Consider the following 22,872-nt stretch of genomic DNA (forward strand, 5'->3'; position numbering starts at 1 on the left):
CTCTGATGATTATTCATCACTTGGATGAATGCCCACATAGTCAAGGTAATTTATTCTTCTAAATATGATTTCCTTTATAGGTTTTTTAGCCTTAGGGCCAGGGTTTGGATCACTCATGTTTGTGTCTTTAGAATCTAGACCAGTTGAATAAGAAAAAATATTTTATGCAGTAAAAACATATTTTAAAGTAACTTCAAATATTTCCACATGTTTGTGTTAACCATTGGCTCATATTTTGGAAAACAAGCTCTAGGATTCATCCTCAACTTCTTGATTTCTCTTATATCCCACACCCAATACATCAGCAAATACTAGCTTTACCTCCAAATATATCCTAAATCCAGCACCAGCTTCATGGCATGCCACCTGTGCAGCCACACAAGGCCCAGAGCATAGAGGTTTCCCACACTTGGTTTGATGCTTTGCTGTCACTGTCTGAAAATTCTTACTAATTCTTGAACAAGGGGTTCTGCATTTTTGCTTTGCACCGGGCCCAATATATTACGTAGCTGGTCTTGCCCAAATTCAACCACTTCCTACTGCCTCAGTGCTACTACCCTGGTCCAGACCAAGATGACATCTTGTCTAGAATCATGTAACAGCCACCTAACTGGTCGCCCTGCAGTCAGTTCCCCTCATGAAAGCCAGAGTGAGGCTGTTAAACATAAATCAGGTCCTATCATCACATGCTCATGTAGCTTCTCATCACAGGTAAAATTAAGCCTGAACTCCTGACCATGGCCCACAAGCTGGACATGATCTGGCCAGGGGCTGTCTTTCCTTCCCTTCCACTTTCCTCTTCCTCTCTCCACTCTGTCTAGTCTGGTCTGACCTTCATGCTGTTCCTCAAACACCTGAGGTCATTTCCACCTCCAGGCCTATTCCTCCTATAGTTCCCTCTGCCGAGTGTGACCTGCCGCAGCATGGATCACTCCCTCCCTTTACCCTCATCCCCTCAGAGAAAGCTACCCTGACCACATCACAGTCCTTAAACCCCTTGCCTAGATTTACTTTTCTTCAAAGTACATATCTCCACCTGAAATCACTACCTATTCATTTGTTTACTTGTTTACAGTCTCCCACACAAGTATTTGAGCTCTATGGAAAAAGCAACGCTGTTTTTTCTCGCTGCACTATCCCCAGTGCATAAAACAGTGCCTATCATAATGTAGCCATTAGGTAAATATGAGCTAAAAAATCATAATAAAAGAGTGAATGGATGGGTGATTGAATGAGTGAATGTAACGAAGAAAAAATAGTCAATGGCATAGACAATTACTTCACTAAACATTTGCTGAAAGTTCAAAGTAGAATATTGTATTTAGTAACACAAGATCTCACATGTGTATTCTAAAAAAAATAAGGTTCCCATAGAGTAGAATAATGGTTATCAGAGGACAGCAAAAGAAGAGAAGGGGGGAGAGGAAAAAATATGGATTCGTGGTTACAAAGTTATAGGCAGAAAGAATAAATTCTGGTGTTCTAGGCTGACTAAAGCTAATAATATTCTACAGTATGTTCCTAAATAGCTAGAAAAGAGGATCTTTACCATAATCACCACAAAGAGAAGATAAATATTTAGGTAATGGATATGCTCTCTACAATAAGTTAATTATTGTGCAATACACACATGTATTGAAACAACGCAATGTACCCCACAAATGTGTACAATTAAAAATAATTTAAAAAGGAAAACTGTACTTAAAATACCCTTCAACTTAAAATATAACGGAGAACAATGGTTTTAACCAACGCTAAGATGGATGCTTAAAGATTTTTCTTCCTATTACAGCTTTAAAGAAAGTGTTCGCTGAAAATAGAGACATTCAGAAATTGGCAGAGCAGTTTGTCCTCCTTAATCTGGTTGTAAGTTTACTTTTTATCATCACTAACATTTCCCCAAAACTCATTATTTGAAAAGGATGATTCACTTTTCATATACATCTCAGTCATACCGCATTAACTGGGATCTCTTCCAACCAGCCCATCTCATAGATTGTAGAAAATGAAAAGATTTCATTTTATTAATAATCTACCTGACATGTCTATCTATTTTTATTTAGTAATTAATCATCTTAGGTTGTCTAAAACATACTCTCCTGTGGTCAGGGTTTTCCCTGTTGCTGTAACAACTGGAAGGTTTCTGTATTTTGCAAATTATTTCCAGTGCCCGTCCCCCTACAGTCCCGGCTTCTTTACACCTATTCTTAATCCTTGTCTCCTCCCTCCCTGGAAGAGATGGCTCTCTGACATGCGTCTAATCATGCTTCCAGCTTTAGCTTCGTGCAGTTCCATCTTACTTCTCCATCACCACCCCTCCCGAGGGTCAAGCTTTCTGTCTTTGCAAGATCTTTCCACTCAGCATACAAATGTTTTCCATACTGCTTCTAAAAGCAAGCAAACAAAGAATGACTCTACCTAACCATATGTCCCCTTGAGCTGCTCTCTCTCCCATTCCCTAGATTGGCCTCTTCAAAGAGCAATGTATACCAGTAGTTCTTCCTCGCCTCCCTTCCATAGGTTCCACTTCCTCTTCCTCTTCCCACTCCTTGATGTTAGTGACTTGGTGAATCTCTCCTTGACCCACTTGTCTTTTCATATTTTATATTCTCTATGGACGATTTCATCAACACCTACCTTTCATCAATTCTTACACACCGATAATTCCTACATCTTACCCAAACATGCAACAACTTCCAACTTGTCTATCCAACCATGTTCCAGATAGCTCATAATTACCTTAAACCTAACATGTGGCACACTGAGCTAATCATCTTGGTTCAGGCTTTTCAAATAGCTCAACTTTCTCTATTTCCTACTTCACTGAAAGTGGTGCTATTCCCGACTGGGCTCCCCTACTCACCTATAGCAGTCAAGAAGCTCTGTGCTTTTAAATTTTAAGTATTCCTGCTATTTGTCACTTCTCTATAAACTCAGGACCACTGTTTCACTGTAAGACTTTTTCACTTTGCCTAACTTACTGCAGTGTTACTAAATGGCTCCCGGCCTACAAGATAAACTCCATCTATCCCACATGGCTGTCAGGGTGATTGCTGTAAAGATCAAGCTGGGATCATGGAACCTCTTCTATCCTCCCTCCAGTGGTTCTCAACTATTTCTGAATAAATGACAACGCTGTGACATGGTGTGCAGGGCCATTCACGAGCTGGCCCCTGAGGTGGCTCTTGCATCTTCTCTCACCACTGCGCTCATGCACCCCCGTCCTTCAGTCCTTCCTGCAATGCCCTTCCTCTCCATACTTTTGCACAGGCTCTTCCCCCTGCATGGCATGACCTTCTTTTCCTCGTAACTGATGCCTATTCACTGTTCAAGATTCCTCCGTCCCCACTTCACAAAGTCCTAGTGAAACCTGCAAACTGGATAAATGTCCTTCATCATGACATTTCACCCACTGGATCCTCAATATTTATTTTCCTACCTGTACCTCTCAATAGACTGTGCATTCATTAAAGATAAGCACTGTGTCTTGCTAAATAAATAAAATTCTAAATAAAAATTGATAAATAGATGGATGCTCAAGAAAATCCTGTCTGTTTCTGTAATTTCCCAAAAAAATGACTTCTGCTTGTTTTGTTAATCTCCTCCTGCCTCATCTGAGATGTCTTCTCTGAACACTGTGACTCCTTCCGAATTCCCCCTTCTAGAACTTTTTTGCTCTTTGTGCACTGCATCCGCCCAGCTCTTTACCTGGTGTTCTGCATACCTTCTGCTCTTATTATTTCATGCATATAATTTGTCTTCCCATCTATATTATAAACTCTTTGTGGCATCAATGTGCCTTATAATATCTCAAGGTAACTGGGCCAGTAATGGGCACAAGTTAAGAAATTTGAAAATAATTGAAGAGTAAACAAACTAAAAGTTGCCTTTCTTTTTTAATCTTAGTATGAAACAACTGACAAACACCTTTCTCCTGATGGCCAGTATGTCCCCAGAATTCTGTTTGTTGGTAAGTGAAAGTGACAGTGAGATGAATCTCACTCTGAAGATTATACAACTGCCATCACATCCCTCCCTCTGTCCTCCACACCCTCAACTGGCCACTTTCCCATGGCCAATGTCATGACCAAGCTCTAGCGAGTATATGCGGTATGACACTCCTTTAAGTTTCACAACATATTTTCATTAGAAAAATGTGAACTTCTGCCTATTTCCACATATGACTTTTTTTCTCATCTGCTAATTTTAACTTTTCATTTTCCACCACAAATATATTTGAGCAGAAAATACCTATTAACTGTTTACATGTATTGATAATTTTCCTGAATACATCAGGCCTGTAAATATTTATCTTTTAATCATACAAACTTTAATTTTTGTGTTTTTCTTTCTGACACTTTTGGTAATTATTTTTAGGAAAGTTAGGAATATGGGCTAGGAAAAAAAAAATCGGAGGAGCCATGCTCCTTCCTGCCACTGGTACTCTTCATATGCTCTTCCCTCTGCTGGAAAGCTTTTCCGGCTTCCTCCTCTACCCCCAATGAATCCTAATTAATTACCCTATTATCACTGTCATTAACCCACCTGGGCAAATCCCCACTCTGTGCCTTTTCAGCAACGTGTTTCTCAAATTGGTAACACTTTCCTCAGTTTTAATTTTGCGTTTATTGAGTGATTATTTAATAAATATATTCCCACACAGGACTATAAAGCCCAAGTGGCAGGGCCTGTATCTGTTTCCGCTCACCAACATATTCCCAGCATGACTCTGTGTTGGGCTATCAATAAATATTAGTTGCATTATTAAATAAATGTATTGAGTTTGGCTTTGTTCAAAGTCATACTGATTTAAGGACAATCCATAGTTAAATCTGTCACATGGCAGAGCTCACTCTAATCAAGTGGTTCACCTTTGTAATTCAAAGTTTACATTAAATGTATAAAACAGAGGAAAGAAAAACAAGTGATAGGAAAAAAAAGGAGGAAGGCTGAACTAGAGCATCAGAATTTAGAACATTTAGAATCCTGACATTGAAAGGGAATTTGTAGGTCACCCAGTCATACCTTTTGCAGGAGTTCTTTGTACAGTATCCCTGTCTGAGGGTATTTTAGTCCATGTTCATCCGTCATAGGAAACAAGTCTGAGGCAGCTCGCTCGTCCGGCTCTATAGTTCTCCACGCTGGCTGCTTATTAGTCACCTGGAGGATTTTAGCAATCACGACACCCAGGCCACAACTCAAACCAATTAAATCATTATCTCTGGGGGTGGGACCTGGGCATCTGCAATTTTTAAAGCTTTTTAGGTGATTTCAGTGTGCAGCTAGGGCTGTGACCCACCGGCTGGGTGTTTAAGAAGCCTTTCTTATGTTGTTTATTACAAAGATTAGACCACGTCTTTGCATTCTCTACACCGAGCAGAAGTACAGTTGAACAAATGAATGTCTGCTTCTTGTAATTTGCCTCTGTTGGTCTTAGTTCAACTTTCTGAAATGACAGAGATTGTCCACTCCCGTACCAGCGACAGACGCAAACATGCAGATAGCTCTCACATACCTTCTCCATCCAGTTTTCAGGACACGTGCCTTAGGCTCTTGCAATCACCTCTTTCAAGGCAAGGTTTGCAGACCTCTCTTTATCCTACTACTCCCCTTTCGGGTGCATCTTATTTTTAAAATACCATGAATTAGATGACTTGAAGCTAAATATAAAACATGGCAAAATAGATTTAAACTGAAAGGAATATACATATACCTAAGAGAAGACTCAAATTTCTATTTTAAAAATGCAGCTAATTAACAACATAATGAAAAATAGTGAGGGGCACTATATGCTTATTTGACCTTTGCTGTTCTTAAGGGCTTGCCTTCTTTTATTCATCAAAAAAAAAAAAAAAAATTGAAAACCAGCATTGTATGTGGGTTTCTAATTACCTAGGTTGAATTCTTGATAAAACATATCAACTACAACATAATCATTTCAAAAGTTTACAATAATTTTATAATATAGAATGCTGATGTTTTCACCAAAACAAACAAACAAAAAAACACCACCAGCAAAATATATATTATTCTGTTTTCAGGGGACTATAGATAGGATGATGGGGTCCATAACTTTTCCTACAAATAACACAGCACGGCTGCCGAATGCTCCTTGCCCTGCATTGGCGACTGACTGCCACAGGCTGGGGAGCAGAGTAGATGGAGCAGAGCTGGACCCCTCGGGACACACACTGTGTTCCTTCTCAGGGCATGGATGCATAGGCTTCCTTAGGCAATAGAGGTTACTTGAAATCAAAGCATTTCATTCCCTTTTTCTTTACCTTTGTAGACCCATCCCTGACTGTTAGAGCCGACATCACTGGAAGATACTCAAATCGTCTTTATGCTTATGAACCTTCAGATGCATCTCTACGTAAGTGTGACCTTCAAATTAGAGATGTCCAAGTGTTGAGCATCTCTGTTGCTATAGTGATGGGAGCAGAGGGCTCTGCTTAGGGATGTCAGACAATCAGTGTGACTCTAATTAACCTTGTGTCCTCAGACAGATCACACTCTCTTTCCATCTCGGTATTTTTTTAAAATCCCAACTAAAGATAAATTATTTAGGTTAGGTATCATTTTCTCTTGGAGGATTCTATGACCACATTATCTGCTTTTCAGTTAGGCACACTAACAGCTCCTATCAGAGAACTGAATGTAATTGTTGTAAAAATCTGCATGCTTTAATTTTTTTTTCCACAAACGAAAGTGAAATAATTTAGTCCAGCATGCTGAAGTTGAATTCACGTTNAACTTCCAACTTGTCTATCCAACCATGTTCCAGATAGCTCATAATTACCTTAAACCTAACATGTGGCACACTGAGCTAATCATCTTGGTTCAGGCTTTTCAAATAGCTCAACTTTCTCTATTTCCTACTTCACTGAAAGTGGTGCTATTCCCGACTGGGCTCCCCTACTCACCTATAGCAGTCAAGAAGCTCTGTGCTTTTAAATTTTAAGTATTCCTGCTATTTGTCACTTCTCTATAAACTCAGGACCACTGTTTCACTGCAAGACTTTTTCACTTTGCCTAACTTACTGCAGTGTTACTAAATGGCTCCCGGCCTACAAGATAAACTCCATCTAATCCCACGTGGCTGTCAGGGTGATTGCTGTAAAGATCAGGCTGGGATCATGGAACCTCTTCTATCATCCCTCCAGTGGTTCTTAACTATTTCTGAATAAATGACAACGCTGTGACATGGTGTGCAGGGCCATTCACGAGCTGGCCCCTGAGGTGGCTCTTGCATCTTCTCTCACCACTGCGCTCATGCACCCCCGTCCTTCAGTCCTTCCTGCAATGCCCTTCCTCTCCATACTTTTGCACAGGCTCTTCCCCCTGCATGGCATGACCTTCTTTTCCTCGTAACTGATGCCTATTCACTGTTCAAGATTCCTCCGTCCCCACTTCACAAAGTCCTAGTGAAACCTGCAAACTGGATAAATGTCCTTCATCATGACATTTCACCCACTGGATCCTCAATATTTATTTTCCTACCTGTACCTCTCAATAGACTGTGCATTCATTAAAGATAAGCACTGTGTCTTGCTAAATAAATAAAATTCTAAATAAAAATTGATAAATAGATGGATGCTCAAGAAAATCCTGTCTGTTTCTGTAATTTCCCAAAAAAATGACTTCTGCTTGTTTTGTTAATCTCCTCCTGCCTCATCTGAGATGTCTTCTCTGAACACTGTGACTCCTTCCGAATTCCCCCTTCTAGAACTTTTTTGCTCTTTGTGCACTGCATCCGCCCAGCTCTTTACCTGTTGTTTTGTTAATCTCCTCCTGCCTCATCTGAGATGTCTTCTCTGAACACTGTGACTCCTTCTGAATTCCCCCTTCTAGAACTTTTTTGCTCTTTGTGCACTGCATCCGCCCAGCTCTTTACCTGGTGTTCTGCATACCTTCTGCTCTTATTATTTCATGCATATAATTTGTCTTCCCATCTATATTATAAACTCTTTGTGGCATCAATGTGCCTTATAATATCTCAAGGTAACTGGGCCAGTAATGGGCACAAGTTAAGAAATTTGAAAATAATTGAAGAGTAAACAAACTAAAAGTTGCCTTTCTTTTTTAATCTTAGTATGAAACAACTGACAAACACCTTTCTCCTGATGGCCAGTATGTCCCCAGAATTCTGTTTGTTGGTAAGTGAAAGTGACAGTGAGATGAATCTCACTCTGAAGATTATACAACTGCCATCACATCCCTCCCTCTGTCCTCCACACCCTCAACTGCCACTTTCCCGTGGCCAATGTCATTACCAAGCTCTAGCGAGTATATGCGGTATGACACTCCTTTAAGTTTCACAACATATTTTCATTAGAAAAATGTGAACTTCTGCCTATTTCCACATATGACTTTTTTTCTCATCTGCTAATTTTAACTTTTCATTTTCCACCACAAATATATTTGAGCAGAAAATACCTATTAACTGTTTACATGTATTGATAATTTTCCTGAATACATCAGGCCTGTAAATATTTATCTTTTAATCATACAAACTTTAATTTTTGTGTTTTTCTTTCTGACACTTTTGGTAATTATTTTTAGGAAAGTTAGGAATATGGGCTAGGAAAAAAAAAATCGGAGGAGCCATGCTCCTTCCTGCCACTGGTACTCTTCATATGCTCTTCCCTCTGCTGGAAAGCTTTTCCGGCTTCCTCCTCTACCCCCAATGAATCCTAATTAATTACCCTATTATCACTGTCATTAACCCACCTGGGCAAATCCCCACTCTGTGCCTTTTCAGCAACGTGTTTCTCAAATTGGTAACACTTTCCTCAGTTTTAATTTTGCGTTTATTGAGTGATTATTTAATAAATATATTCCCACACAGGACTATAAAGCCCAAGTGGCAGGGCCTGTATCTGTTTCCGCTCACCAACATATTCCCAGCATGACTCTGTGTTGGGCTATCAATAAATATTAGTTGCATTATTAAATAAATGTATTGAGTTTGGCTTTGTTCAAAGTCATACTGATTTAAGGACAATCCATAGTTAAATCTGTCACATGGCAGAGCTCACTCTAATCAAGTGGTTCACCTTTGTAATTCAAAGTTTACATTAAATGTATAAAACAGAGGAAAGAAAAACAAGTGATAGGAAAAAAAAGGAGGAAGGCTGAACTAGAGCATCAGAATTTAGAACATTTAGAATCCTGACATTGAAAGGGAATTTGTAGGTCACCCAGTCATACCTTTTGCAGGAGTTCTTTGTACAGTATCCCTGTCTGAGGGTATTTTAGTCCATGTTCATCCGTCATAGGAAACAAGTCTGAGGCAGCTCGCTCGTCCGGCTCTATAGTTCTCCACGCTGGCTGCTTATTAGTCACCTGGAGGATTTTAGCAATCACGACACCCAGGCCACAACTCAAACCAATTAAATCATTATCTCTGGGGGTGGGACCTGGGCATCTGCAATTTTTAAAGCTTTTTAGGTGATTTCAGTGTGCAGCTAGGGCTGTGACCCACCGGCTGGGTGTTTAAGAAGCCTTTCTTATGTTGTTTATTACAAAGATTAGACCACGTCTTTGCATTCTCTACACCGAGCAGAAGTACAGTTGAACAAATGAATGTCTGCTTCTTGTAATTTGCCTCTGTTGGTCTTAGTTCAACTTTCTGAAATGACAGAGATTGTCCACTCCCGTACCAGCGACAGACGCAAACATGCAGATAGCTCTCACATACCTTCTCCATCCAGTTTTCAGGACACGTGCCTTAGGCTCTTGCAATCACCTCTTTCAAGGCAAGGTTTGCAGACCTCTCTTTATCCTACTACTCCCCTTTCGGGTGCATCTTATTTTTAAAATACCATGAATTAGATGACTTGAAGCTAAATATAAAACATGGCAAAATAGATTTAAACTGAAAGGAATATACATATACCTAAGAGAAGACTCAAATTTCTATTTTAAAAATGCAGCTAATTAACAACATAATGAAAAATAGTGAGGGGCACTATATGCTTATTTGACCTTTGCTGTTCTTAAGGGCTTGCCTTCTTTTATTCATCAAAAAAAAAAAAAAAAATTGAAAACCAGCATTGTATGTGGGTTTCTAATTACCTAGGTTGAATTCTTGATAAAACATATCAACTACAACATAATCATTTCAAAAGTTTACAATAATTTTATAATATAGAATGCTGATGTTTTCACCAAAACAAACAAACAAACAAACAAAAAACACCACCAGCAAAATATATATTATTCTGTTTTCAGGGGACTATAGATAGGATGATGGGGTCCATAACTTTTCCTACAAATAACACAGCACGGCTGCCGAATGCTCCTTGCCCTGCATTGGCGACTGACTGCCACAGGCTGGGGAGCAGAGTAGATGGAGCAGAGCTGGACCCCTCGGGACACACACTGTGTTCCTTCTCAGGGCATGGATGCATAGGCTTCCTCAGGCAATAGAGGTTACTTGAAATCAAAGCATTTCATTCCCTTTTTCTTTACCTTTGCAGACCCATCCCTGACTGTTAGAGCCGACATCACTGGAAGATACTCAAATCGTCTTTATGCTTATGAACCTTCAGATGCATCTCTACGTAAGTGTGACCTTCAAATTAGAGATGTCCAAGTGTTGAGCATCTCTGTTGCTATAGTGATGGGAGCAGAGGGCTCTGCTTAGGGATGTCAGACAATCAGTGTGACTCTAATTAACCTTGTGTCCTCAGACAGATCACACTCTCTTTCCATCTCGGTATTTTTTTAAAATCCCAACTAAAGATAAATTATTTAGGTTAGGTATCATTTTCTCTTGGAGGATTCTATGACCACATTATCTGCTTTTCAGTTAGGCACACTAACAGCTCCTATCAGAGAACTGAATGTAATTGTTGTAAAAATCTGCATGCTTTAATCCCAACTAAAGATAAATTATTTAGGTTAGGTATCATTTTCTCTTGGAGGATTCTATGACCACGTTATCTGCTTTTCAGTTAGGCACACTAACAGCTCCTATCAGAGAACTGAATGTAATTGTTGTAAAAATCTGCATACTTTAATTTTTTTTCCACAAACGAAAGTGAAATAATTTAGTCCAGCATGCTGAAGTTGAATTCACGTTCAATTTAAGGCTCAGTAGGAAAAAGATGATCCAAATAGTTGCCAAGATGATCCAAATAGTTCCCTGTGGTTGCCATAAATGAAAGGGAAAATAAGAGAGAGACTTAAGGCAGATGAGGTTCCTAAATGAGAGGCTGAACCTAGCCATGACATCTGATTAGTTCTTCTGGGAAGAAAATTTGGTTTTATCCTAGGAACCAATTCTGATCACTTAGTTGTGGCTGCCTAGAACTACACCATCCAATATGTTAGCCATTAGCTACATGTTGCTATTTAATTCTAAATTAAGATAATTCAGTTCTTCAGTCACACTAGCCACATTCCAAGTACTCAATGCACAGACACTGAATATTTTTATCAGCACAGAAATTTCTACCAGACAGCACTGACTTAGAACATTATGTTGGGAAGGAGTGTGAGGTTATGTCTGGGCAGTAGGAAAGATCATCATAGTCCATTAGCAACATCTCTAATGGATGCTGGGAGGACCAGAGGAAGCACATTCCAAGTACTGGCCATTCTTGAGATAATAGACAACATATATGTATCTTAAGTCTGAGCTTTTGAAAGGCAGGTATCCTAAAAAGGTAATGTCATAGTGTCTTGTAGAACAGGCATTTAATATTTGTAGGAGTGATAAGCAGCTGCTTGGTGCCTGTCATGTGCACATCTTATTTTAGTAGAGCACATATCTCATTTTCATGAATTGCTGCTGAAGCAACAGTGATCTAGAGTCTGGGCTCTGGAGCAGCAGCTCCATCACTTGTTAACTGTGTGACCGTTAGCAAGTTACTCAGCCTCTCTGTGCCTGTTTCATCATCTAAAAATGAAGTACAAATAGTTTTTGTGAGAATTAAAGGAATTGATGTGTGTAAAACACTTGACTTGCTTTTATTTTTCATTTATTCCACCTATTTCTTAAACAATTTGCAATAGCTGCACATACCTATTAACACACTTCTTAAGAACATGATTTAAAATTTACTTCTAAATTAGCCAAAATTATTTTCTGCTGATGGAGCTTATGAAGGGATTCTTTTGTAACTGGGAGTTGGAGAGGGAAGATCCGAGAAGGAATGAATACACTAGAGAACTGGATTATCATAAAAGCCTTTTCACGTAATTTTAGAAAAAAATTTACAATAAGATTACAACTATTCACCCTAGGATTAAAAAGCACCCCATTAAATGATGAACAGAGTACCATAATTAGGGGGCTTATTATATCTATTAATGTAATTTCTGATGGTGTCTTGACTCTCCTTATTTTTTTCCCCCATTAGTGCTTGACAACATGAGGAAAGCTCTCAAGCTGCTGAAGACAGAACTGTAGAGAAAAAACACAACCTACAAGCTCTTCCCTCTGTGTTAGGTCTTCAGACTTGGAACCAGAGGAGATTTTAGAAGACCGGAGAACGCAGAAGCACTGATGGGCGTACTGAGTAGATTGTAGTTTAATGTTACAACAGCTACTTTTTAAAAAATGTTGTTTCATGTACACATGTATGAAAACAATACTGTATACTACCATAGTGAGCCATGATTTTCTAAAAAATAAATCCTTTTGAGGGTGTTCAAACTGCAGTTTTGTTTTGTTTTTTCCCAACTTGATCTTTCACAGAAAAACTGTCTGGTTCATTCACCAAATAGGACTAATGGACACACACAAAATGTTCTACGAGGGGACAAGACAGAACTAGTTCAAACAATGAAGACCAAAGACAAAGTTCTCACGATCACTCACTCAGCACACCACAGGTTCTCACTGAGACTAAAAGCAGGCACGAGCTTCACATCGACAGAAGTATCAAACAGCACACGCTTTAGTGTGAAAGAAGATGTGGAAAGGCACCTCAAGAAAATCAGCTGCCTACTTAGAGAAAACCCTCCCCACCCAGACCAGAAACTCCCAGGCACACACTTTAAAATTTAGCAATTCAGATTTTAATCAGATTTTGCCCAACTTAATGCTGTGTCTGGGAAAGCCTCTGGCAGGTAGCTTTCTCCTTCAGAAGACTCATTTCAGTGAAAATTTCATGCAGGAACCTCTACACCCCTGAGCACACCCTAAAGAAATCCTGAGAATTGGTCCTGTAATAGATTTGGTCTCTCAAGGTTCTAGAATGCTGACCTGGATAAATTCAGTTTGAATTGCTCCCATCTCCTTTTCCAACATGTGATTAACTGGGGGAAGAGTGAAGGGCATTGAGCCATATTACATCTTCGAGGTAGAGACCAGAGGTCACTACTCTTTGGAAAAGGTTGTCAGAGGGTGCGGCGTCAGGTAGGGGAGCAGCTTTAGCTACCTTTAAGTCTATATTCAGCCTAACAAAAATAAGAACTGTGTATTAATTTCTTCACTACATATTTAATTTCATATTTATTACTGTATGAAATTCCTCTACTACCCAGATCCCACTGACTTCTTCAGCTCCTGGACTGTGATGGTCTATACAATGCTTTCCGTATTGATTATCTGCTGCTTGTCCTGATTAACTTTTTTAGAAAGATCCTTTGGCATCATTAATTTTTCCAGGGTAGATAATATATTTTCAATGCTTTTCTGTCTCTTACAGTAACTACTATCATCATAGGTGCTGAGCATATATTGTTGATTTAATGATATACAAATCCTTGGCAAAAGTATCACAGGGGAATCAGTTTCCTTCTCATAAATAGGTAAACTACATGTGCTGGAAACAGTAAAACACTCCACTTAGCTTTCTGAGGGATACTAGGGGGAGAAGAGAGGTTTCACTTCAATAAACTAATATTTTGAATGACAACTTCTAAGCAGTTCAAGCTTCTTCTACAATACAGCAAAACAATGTTTATTTTTTCACTGCGCTTATAAGAAATAAGATTGTTGGGTTCTTAAGATTTATTGAACTGACAAGATGTTATCTTAACACAAATAAATGATTTTTTAAATATAAATCTTTAGGAAATTAAATATCACTGTTGTAGGGATAATGAGTCCCCCCTGGAAAAGTATTACAGAAACACAGTAGAGTCGTAAAATACACTGACTGACTTTGACCCAGCCTCCTCTGCTTTTGAGAATTCATCCTCAGGAAGTCACTCAAGAGAAACAGAGTTCTATGAAAATGCCAATAGCAACATTATTTAAACATACAAAAAATAGCACCCTCCAAATATAATGGTTACATAGTATATTAACACAAAATGCCCTATGTTGTCATCTATAAAAGTAATCAACATTGAGAAACAGAAACGGCCTAAATTCTAAATTTAAGAATTTCTGTGCTGTGACTGCACTACAGAACATGTACGTACAAGGTTAAAAATAGAACTGAAGATGCAAATGTGAAAACACTTGTTTTAAGCTCATGGAAATATTAGCAATGCTTGTTCTTTCTACCAAATCCCTCTACTGTCATCTCACAAACTTTCATTTGTGTTTAAAGTTCAAGTGAAAGCCTATCTTGACTATTTCTCTGACTGCAGAAAAGTAGAAGAGTACAATAAGACTAGAGAATAGTATTTCAAACCACTGAATAAAAATGCTGGTAACATAATGGGAAGGTAAAATGGTGCAGCCATTGTGGAAAACAACAGTGTTTCCTCAAAACATTAAACATAGATTTACCATACAATCCAGTAATTCCACTTCTGGTTATATAACCAAAAGAACCGAAAGCAGGGACCAGATATTTGTACCCCCATGATCATAGCAGCATTATTCACAGTAGCTAAAGGTGGAAGCAACCCAAGTGTCCAGCAACAAAATGAATGGGTAGACAAAAGGTGGAGTAAAGGAAATCCTGGCATATAAACAACACGGATGGACCTTGCAGGTTTTGTGCTAAGTGAAATCAGCCAGCCACAAAAGGACAAATACTATATGATGCCACTTATGAGGTACCTAGATTAAGTAGTCTTCATAGAAAATGTACTAGTGGTTGCCAGGGACTGGAGAAAGGCGGAGTAAGGAGTTATTTAAGGGGTGTAGAGTTTCAGTTTGGAAAAATAAAATGTTCTGAAAACAAATGCTGGTGATGGTTGCATAATAATGTGAATATACTTAATGCCACTTAACTGTACACTTGAAAATGGTTAAAATAACCAATTTTATGCTATATATATTTCACCACAATAAAAGAATTTTTTCTCAGTTTTATGTGAGGTCCTATAGCTTGGTGGGGGTGGGGGGGACGAATCAACTTTAAAAAAATGTTGGTAATATAAACCATCTTAAATGCCATTTACACAATCAACACTCCTGATTAAACCATTTTTTTTTTTACCTATTTTAGAACTAGTCTTCATTAAATGATCATCTATGACTATCTACCTGTTTTGTTTTTTTTCTTGCAGCCAGGAATTCTAAGTAGCTACTGAGGACCTTCTATTTAGCGATCGCTGGTGAGAATGGGAGCCAAAGACAAAACAGAAAAAGCTCTAAGGCAAGGAGAGAACTTGTCAAGGAGCTAGACTTCAAAGTCCAAGCCAAGTCAGCTTGACTCATTAAAAGGCCACTTGTCAAGTTAGGACCTCAACTCCCTGTAAAAAGCAGGATCCTGAAAGTAAAAGTGATTGCACCCTCCAAGTGACGTCAAAGTCCATTCTTTGACATACATATTTTTAACTCACAGGCAACTCCCTCAAGCCCTCATTTGAAAATGAATTCCCAAAGCTGGTTTTCCTAAAGAGAGTTATGAGAAGTGGCTTGGCACATGTTAGGGGAGTCCAATTGTCCTTTCCCATTGTCTTAAGAGGTATTTCAATGACTACAATTGCCCAGTTGAGATATGACATTCAATAAAAACTTCAGTGTGAGGACCTCTATCTTCCCTCTTTCTCTCTGGTGGGGTGGAGGTATGGGGTAAAGAAATAATGTAGTTTCATTTGGCATAGACTGCCTGGTGTAGAAGTTCTCTGTTAACTCCAAACATACCAAGTACAGAGCAACAACTTTACACAAAAATCTCCTCACTTATCCAGAAATCTGAGAAAGTTAGTCTTTAACTTTGTCATCCTAATAAAACAATTCACATATGAATAACTATTCATAAAATTGCAATGTATACAAGTGCTTTTCTCCTATAAAATACTCTGTAGAAATGTGATTCTAACTTCCTCAGCTTAAAAGTGAAATCGTTTCATGTATTTAGTGTATTTTCAAAAAAAAGAATAAACTTAAGGTTAGATAAATATTTAGAAAAACTTGGCTCTAGGAAACTAAGAACTAAAAGCCACACCACTGGTTTCCTTTCCCTCTCTGAAAGGCTCCATTCAGCAGCAAATTACTTCAGTTGAACATGCAAAACTGGTTTTCATACCGAACACGTTGTTGCTTAGGTGACAGAGTATCTGAGACAAATTTAAGCCACAATGAGCTCAGATTTTAGAAATTATAACCCCACCTTTTTACCTTTGTATTAGAATTATATTCTCTAGCTAAAATTTCACCTTTAACATAAAGGTTGACTGGGCAAATGTTCCAAAGAACATTCCTCCAAATGAAATATGTAAACAGGAAAAAGAGATTTTTTTTTTTTTAAGTAGTATGGTTCCTTTTAAAAGAAATGCTAGGTTTGGAAGAGAGGAGATCTAGGGTCTTGGTTTGCCTTTCAGCCATTGGTTGTAATTTGGGGACAGGTCCTGACCTGAAACTCACGTCCTCTGATGCCACGTTTGTGGCAGCATTTCTGTGCACGCAGGCAGTGGCCCTCCTGTAGTCCTGGGATCAGCCTGACCTCTTCAGACTCATAGCAGGGCCATTTGGGATTCAGTATGAGCCTATTCAAGAGGACTTTCGAGTAGATATTATGATACATTAGGGAATGGGGGCTATATCTCTGCACCTAGACACAAAGATCACATGAAATGTCATAGAAGAGTCTGGGTAATCTTTCCTCTTCAGATCTGCCTGAGAGAATTGAAAGCCTAGATTAATTAACTTGGTGCTTAAAAATGTGTATTCCTGGAGTGGCTTATCATCAGTTATTACCCATTCTTATAATCCTATAATTCAGTGGCCCTAAAAATTCATCCTTACCAGACCCTGATTTTTCATGAACTCATCTTATTAAAATCTTAACATCCTCTTAGGTAATAGCTTTATATCTTTGTTTTATTCAGTAGTTTAGATACAAATATTTTTTCTTAGCCATAAAGATTTAATGTCCTAATTTAATTAACTTAATTTCATGAAGCTTGAGTAGGATTAAATGAATTTGTTAGCATCAGGCTACTTTCAAAAGTGTGTTTAGATTTCTGATAGCTGATACCCTGATAGCTGTTCTCTTTGCACTCTGCTTTTCAAGTAATACACTTGAGGCAAGGTGACATCAATCAAGACATATATGAACAGAAAAGAGAGCTCTCTGTGAATTTCCAGGATGCATCACTTAACTTCAGATGATGCATAAAACAAACTGGGTTGACCCAAATCAGGCCATTGCAAATAGAGCACAAAGCAAGGTATGGGATGGTTCTCTATGGAATAGCCCTTTCCACATATAATCATTTGTACCAAGAAAAATATCACATTAGGAGATCCCAGAAACTTATGGGAATTCCAAAATGTAACAAAACAAACAAGGAAAACACAAAATGCCTTACAGGAAGACAGAATTCAAAAATCTCCCTTCATGTGTCACTTACAATCTCATCTTATGGTACAAGTGGGAACACTGTTAGGACTGTCATGAAGCTCAACATGACATTATGGGAATGGCACAACTTTGTTTTCCTGGAAGATTAGCAACTGTCACAGAGTCATGGAAGTGACCTACCTAACAAAATGCTCTAGAATTCAACAGATCAACAATTTGCCCTCTTTCTTGGTTTAAAACCTATCAAGACAATTACTGATAGAATCCACATGCCACCTAGGACAAGAAATAGTAATTTTTGGTAATGGTAAATAACTTATATATTTTTCCCAAGTAAATATGTATGACTTCTCTTAAAAAACCTTTCTTGGGAACCCTCCCACACGGTTGTTGGGACTGTAAATTGGTGCAGCCATTAAGGAAAACATTATGGAGGTTTCTCGAATAACTACAGATAGAACTGCCCTATGATCCAGCAATCCCACTGCTGGGTAGATACTGAAAGGAATGGAAATCATGATGTCGAAGGGATACCTACACTCTCATGCTTATCGCAGGTCTATTTACAATAGCCAAGAGATGGAACCACCTACCTAAATGTCCATCAATGGACGACTGGATAAGGAAAATGTGGTATATATATACAGAATACTACTCTGCCATAAAAAAGAGTGAAATTCTGCCATTTGCAGCAACATGGATGAAGTAAGAGAAAATTATGTTAAGTGAAATAAGCCAGGCACAGAAAGAGAAATACTATGTCCTCATTCATAAGTGAGAGCTAAATTAATAAAGATATGACGATTATAACAATTTGCTGAACTTTCAAAAGAAGAAAATAGAACTGAGGCCAGCAGAGGTGGGAAAGGAAGTTAGCGAGAAATTGGACATAAAAAATGATTACATCTTGTAATGTTGAATATACTAATTATCCTGAAAAAATAAAAATAAAAAACTTTTCTCACCATGAAGATAATATTAACCACTGAAACATTTCAAGAAAGGATTTGGAAATGGCTACAATAGATATTAGTGCTTGATTATATACTAAAATAGCAATATCCAGTTCTAAGTCAGTCAAGGAGAACCTAAAGCAGAAAGAAAAGAACTCCACCCCATTTAATTCATTTACCAATTCTTCCATTACTTTCTTTTAATTCAAATATACATATACAAAGAAACGTTTCCATCCTTTAATTTTTTAACATAATATACAGAACCACAATACTACAGCACTTCGATTTCAAATTGTGGGAGATTACATTCAAATATGCTTGGATTTGACAAACTGCTTTTTTACAATACTAAGAAATTTCATGAAAAAAGGTATTTAATGATTTTTAAGACAATCAAATCTTTTTGTTACGTGGGCCAATGCATTAATAGTAACCTGTTTAAAAATGTACTCTTTTGAACTTCAGATTATTATAAAGGAATATCAAGATTATAAAGATATACTTTCTGAATTTCACAAACTCATTTCATTTTGAAGGCTGATGGTAAATGTTATACATTAGAGCATTTCATGAGACCACTTCTCTTTGTACTTATCTAAAAAGTCAAAAACTAAATCACAATTTCCTAAAGACATTACTATTTCTAGAATACACTGATGTAATCATAAAAGCTACCAGAACTAAATTATCACTTTTATATCAACACTTTTTACCACAACACATCATCCTTCCTAAAAAAAGACGAACATACTGGGAATTTGGATTTCTCTTATTGAAATTAACATAACAGAATCTCATACTTTCTGGCTTTAATAAACTTCAACTGTTTTTCCAATAGGAACTATCTACACAGCATAGTGCTACATACAATTATTCCAATAAGCTGTATATTTATATTCACAATATGACCAACATAATAGGGCCATACAAAGTTTTTCTGCAGGTAAAAATGCTAAGAAAGGCCACAGTGGACAGTGGCAGACACTGTGAATACAGTAGATTACAGGTACCACTGAGGATCAGAGGAGACCACAAGTTTCAAATTTTTTTCAGCAATGAGTGAAAACAACATAAAAGTAAAAACAGAGAATCGTAAAGAGTAAAAATATGTAATTCCACTGTCAACAATGTAATTTTTCACATACTGTTTCTTTCATTTAATGGGCAAATTAGCTTAACGTAAAATCAGAGAACATGAACAAGATCACGATATGAAAGATTTTCCTTTTCTTCTCATCAAAGGAATGCACTGGGATTAGCGCGAGGATCTTTCTGGTTCCTGTATCTGTAGGTCAGCCAAACACCCAAGATCTGGAATGCAAGAAGATAAAAGAAGAAAAAGAAAGTAACATTTGCATATATTTGTTCAGTTCATCCATAAAATAGCTCTGGAACCTCTGAATCACTTGCATTTTTTGTTCTAAGGGGAGAGATTTCTTTTTCTTTTTGAAATGGAGTAAGTAAACCAAATGAGAGGCCCTAATAAAAACTAACACTGTGCTAGCTGAATGACTGCCCCCCAGGGATGTCCATGTCATAATCCCCAGAACCTGGGAATATGTTAGGTTACAGGGTAACAGGGATTTGGCAGGTGTGATTAAGTTAAAGATCTTGAGACAGATACCCAGAGGAATGGATGTCATCATGCCAAAGGGATACCTGCACTCCCATGTTTATTGCAGCTCTATTTACAATAGCCAAGAGTTGGAACCAGCCCAAATGTCCATCACCAGATGAGTGGATAAGGAAACTGTGGTATATCTACACAATGGAATACTACTCTGCTATAAAAAAGAATGAAATACTACCATTTGCAACAACATGCATGGACTTAAAGAAAATTATATTAAGTGAAACAAGTCAGACACAGAAAGAGAAATGCCACATGTTCTCACTTATGGGAGCTAAAAAATAAATAAATAAATAAACACACAAACAAATGTGGGGGGAGAAGACACAAAAATCACAACAATTCCTTGAACTTATCAAGACAAGTGAACAGATATGATGTGGGGGGGAGGGGAGAGAAGGAGGGGGGAAGGCGAATGGGTAAAGGGTCATGAAAATCAACTACAATGTATATTGAGAAGTTAAAATTAAAAAAAAGATCTTGAGACAGGGAGATTATCCAGGTGGACTCAATGATGTAATCATGGGATCGTGATAAGAGGGAGGCAGGAAGGACAAAGTCAGAGACATGAAGAGAAGACAGTGTAATGACAAAAGCAAAGAGAAGCAGAGTAAGAGGGAGAAGATGCCACCGCACTGGCTTTGAACATGGAAAAAGGGGCTACGAGCCAGGCTTCCAGAGGGAGCCTTTATTTTAAACTTTTGATCTCCAGAACTGTAAGACAATGAATTGGTGTTGTTTTAAGCAACTAAGTTTGTAGTAACTTATTACAGCAGCAATAGGAAACTAATACAAACACTGAATAGTCTAAATAGCTAAAATAACATATACTTTGATAATTCAGAAACTGAGTTAAGTAAAAATTAAGCAATAGCCAAAATCTTATAATAAATAAATTTTCCAACACTGGTCATAAAAAATGTTATAATTCCTACCTCTTAAGTAGGGAGGACCCTATTATTTCAGAAAAATGATTAAGTTGTTATTGAACCATTTCCCACACCAAGCTCATTAAATTGTTTACCAATATAGCTTTTCTAAAATTAAGAAATGTGTTTCTGCTATTTCAAAGTTGATTTATTATAAATCATCAAAACTTCTAACATTTTAGACCTAAAGGGATATAAAATTTTAATGGAACAAAATGAATTTCAAACCATATTTCCCACTTTACGTCTGCGTCAATATTTCATTTATTTGACTTCATAGCCACTCATTAGCCCAAAATAATTCTAGAGAATTTTGTAAGTCACACATTTTCTCCACGGACCACAATAATAATCCACAAATTACTATAAAATTCATGACTGGCAATGTTTATAGCTACAACATGTATGGGCTGATGGAACTATGGTTTGTGGGTTGAATCAGGAGAGGTAAGCCTAATTTGAAGAAGTGGAAAGTCTCCTTCGGAGTCTGTCTGAAAGGGGGTGGGGGGGCAAGAAATGTATTTATCAAACACACGAAGAATACTTTATGAAAGAAACCATGTGGCAAAATTCTGATAACTGCTGAATCTGGCTGATGAGTGTATAGGGATCCCTCATTCCAGTTTTTCTCTATTATATATTTTTTAAGTTTTCATATTTTTTATATTTTTGTACTTTATATTTTTTAAGTGTTACAAAGTTACATATCATGTAACTTATAACAACTAGATTTTAAATGTTTGGTGATATAATAAAAACTGTTGTGAATATAACATACATTAAATCAACCTTTGTAGCTAATGGCATGGAAGATGTTGACAAAAGTTCATGTTTTTTAAAGAAAAGAAAGGAGAAATGCACAAAATTATTTTCAAGCTATATATGAATTTTCTTGAATCAACGTCAAAACCAACCCACAAGTCAAATAGCTCTTTCCTGGAAAAAAGTGAAATGAAATAGTCAGAGAAGGAAGAACATTAGGGGAAACTTCTTTTAAAAAGTGAATATTAAGCTTGGTCTTTTCTCCCCCACTTTGTTAATAACATCTAAATGTGGATTTTTCATTCTTGAAGGCAAAAATTGAAACTAAATTAAAATATATGATAAATACACACACAAAATATCAAAAAGAGAAAGGCCTTTCTAAGCATAAAATCAAAGGGACAGACTATCCAGGGAAAAAAGTGATAGATGACTACATGAAAAGTAAAATCTCCTTTAAATTAAAAAAATAAGTCATAAAAAAGCTGGGTAAATGCCAAAGAAAAAAAGCAAATACACAGAAAAAAATAGTGAGGAATTAGTGAAAGGGGGGGAAAAAGGAAGGGGGGTAAAGAGGAGGGAAAGGAAATAGAGGGAAAGAAATAGGAAAGGGCAAAGCAAATACACAGAAAAAAATAGTGAGGAATTAGTGAAAGGGGGGGAAAAAGGAAGGGGGTAAAGAGGAGGGAAAGGAAATAGAGGGAAAGAAATAGGAAAGGGCTCAGCCTGGGTCACGAGGCCCAGCTTTGGGCTGTGGTTTTCACACTCATCCCACCCTCTGAGGCCACTCTGGTATTCTTATTAAAAGTCCCTGTTTTGGGGCTGGCCCGGTGGCGCACTGCTACAGTGCGCTTCTTGGGAGTGCAGCGGCACTCCCACCGAGGGTTCGGATCCCACATACAGACCGGTTCCCGCTCACTGGCTGAGCG

General features: G+C 37.8%; 2 protein-coding genes across 2 annotated transcripts in view; one reads left to right on the forward strand and one right to left on the reverse strand.

Annotated features, from left to right (window-relative positions):
• AGR2 (anterior gradient 2) overlaps positions 1-12,629 on the forward strand; it is a 33,102-nt gene extending 20,473 nt beyond the window's left edge. The window contains exons 5-9 of the mRNA XM_008585673.1: positions 1-45; positions 1,793-1,866; positions 3,907-3,970; positions 6,290-6,373; positions 12,369-12,629. Coding sequence (XP_008583895.1) covers positions 1-45; positions 1,793-1,866; positions 3,907-3,970; positions 6,290-6,373; positions 12,369-12,418 — 317 coding nt within the window. The 3' untranslated portion in view covers positions 12,419-12,629. The remainder of the gene's footprint in view (positions 46-1,792; positions 1,867-3,906; positions 3,971-6,289; positions 6,374-12,368) is intronic.
• Positions 12,630-18,798: 6,169 nt separating this feature from the next.
• TSPAN13 (tetraspanin 13) overlaps positions 18,799-22,872 on the reverse strand; it is a 28,487-nt gene continuing 24,413 nt past the window's right edge. The window contains exon 6 of the mRNA XM_008585674.1: positions 18,799-19,933. Within this exon, the coding sequence (XP_008583896.1) occupies positions 19,859-19,933 (75 nt within the window). The 3' untranslated portion in view covers positions 18,799-19,858. The remainder of the gene's footprint in view (positions 19,934-22,872) is intronic.

This window comes from Galeopterus variegatus, unplaced genomic scaffold (genome assembly GCF_000696425.1).
Source record: "Galeopterus variegatus unplaced genomic scaffold, G_variegatus-3.0.2 Scaffold3663, whole genome shotgun sequence".
NCBI lineage: Eukaryota > Metazoa > Chordata > Mammalia > Dermoptera > Cynocephalidae > Galeopterus > Galeopterus variegatus.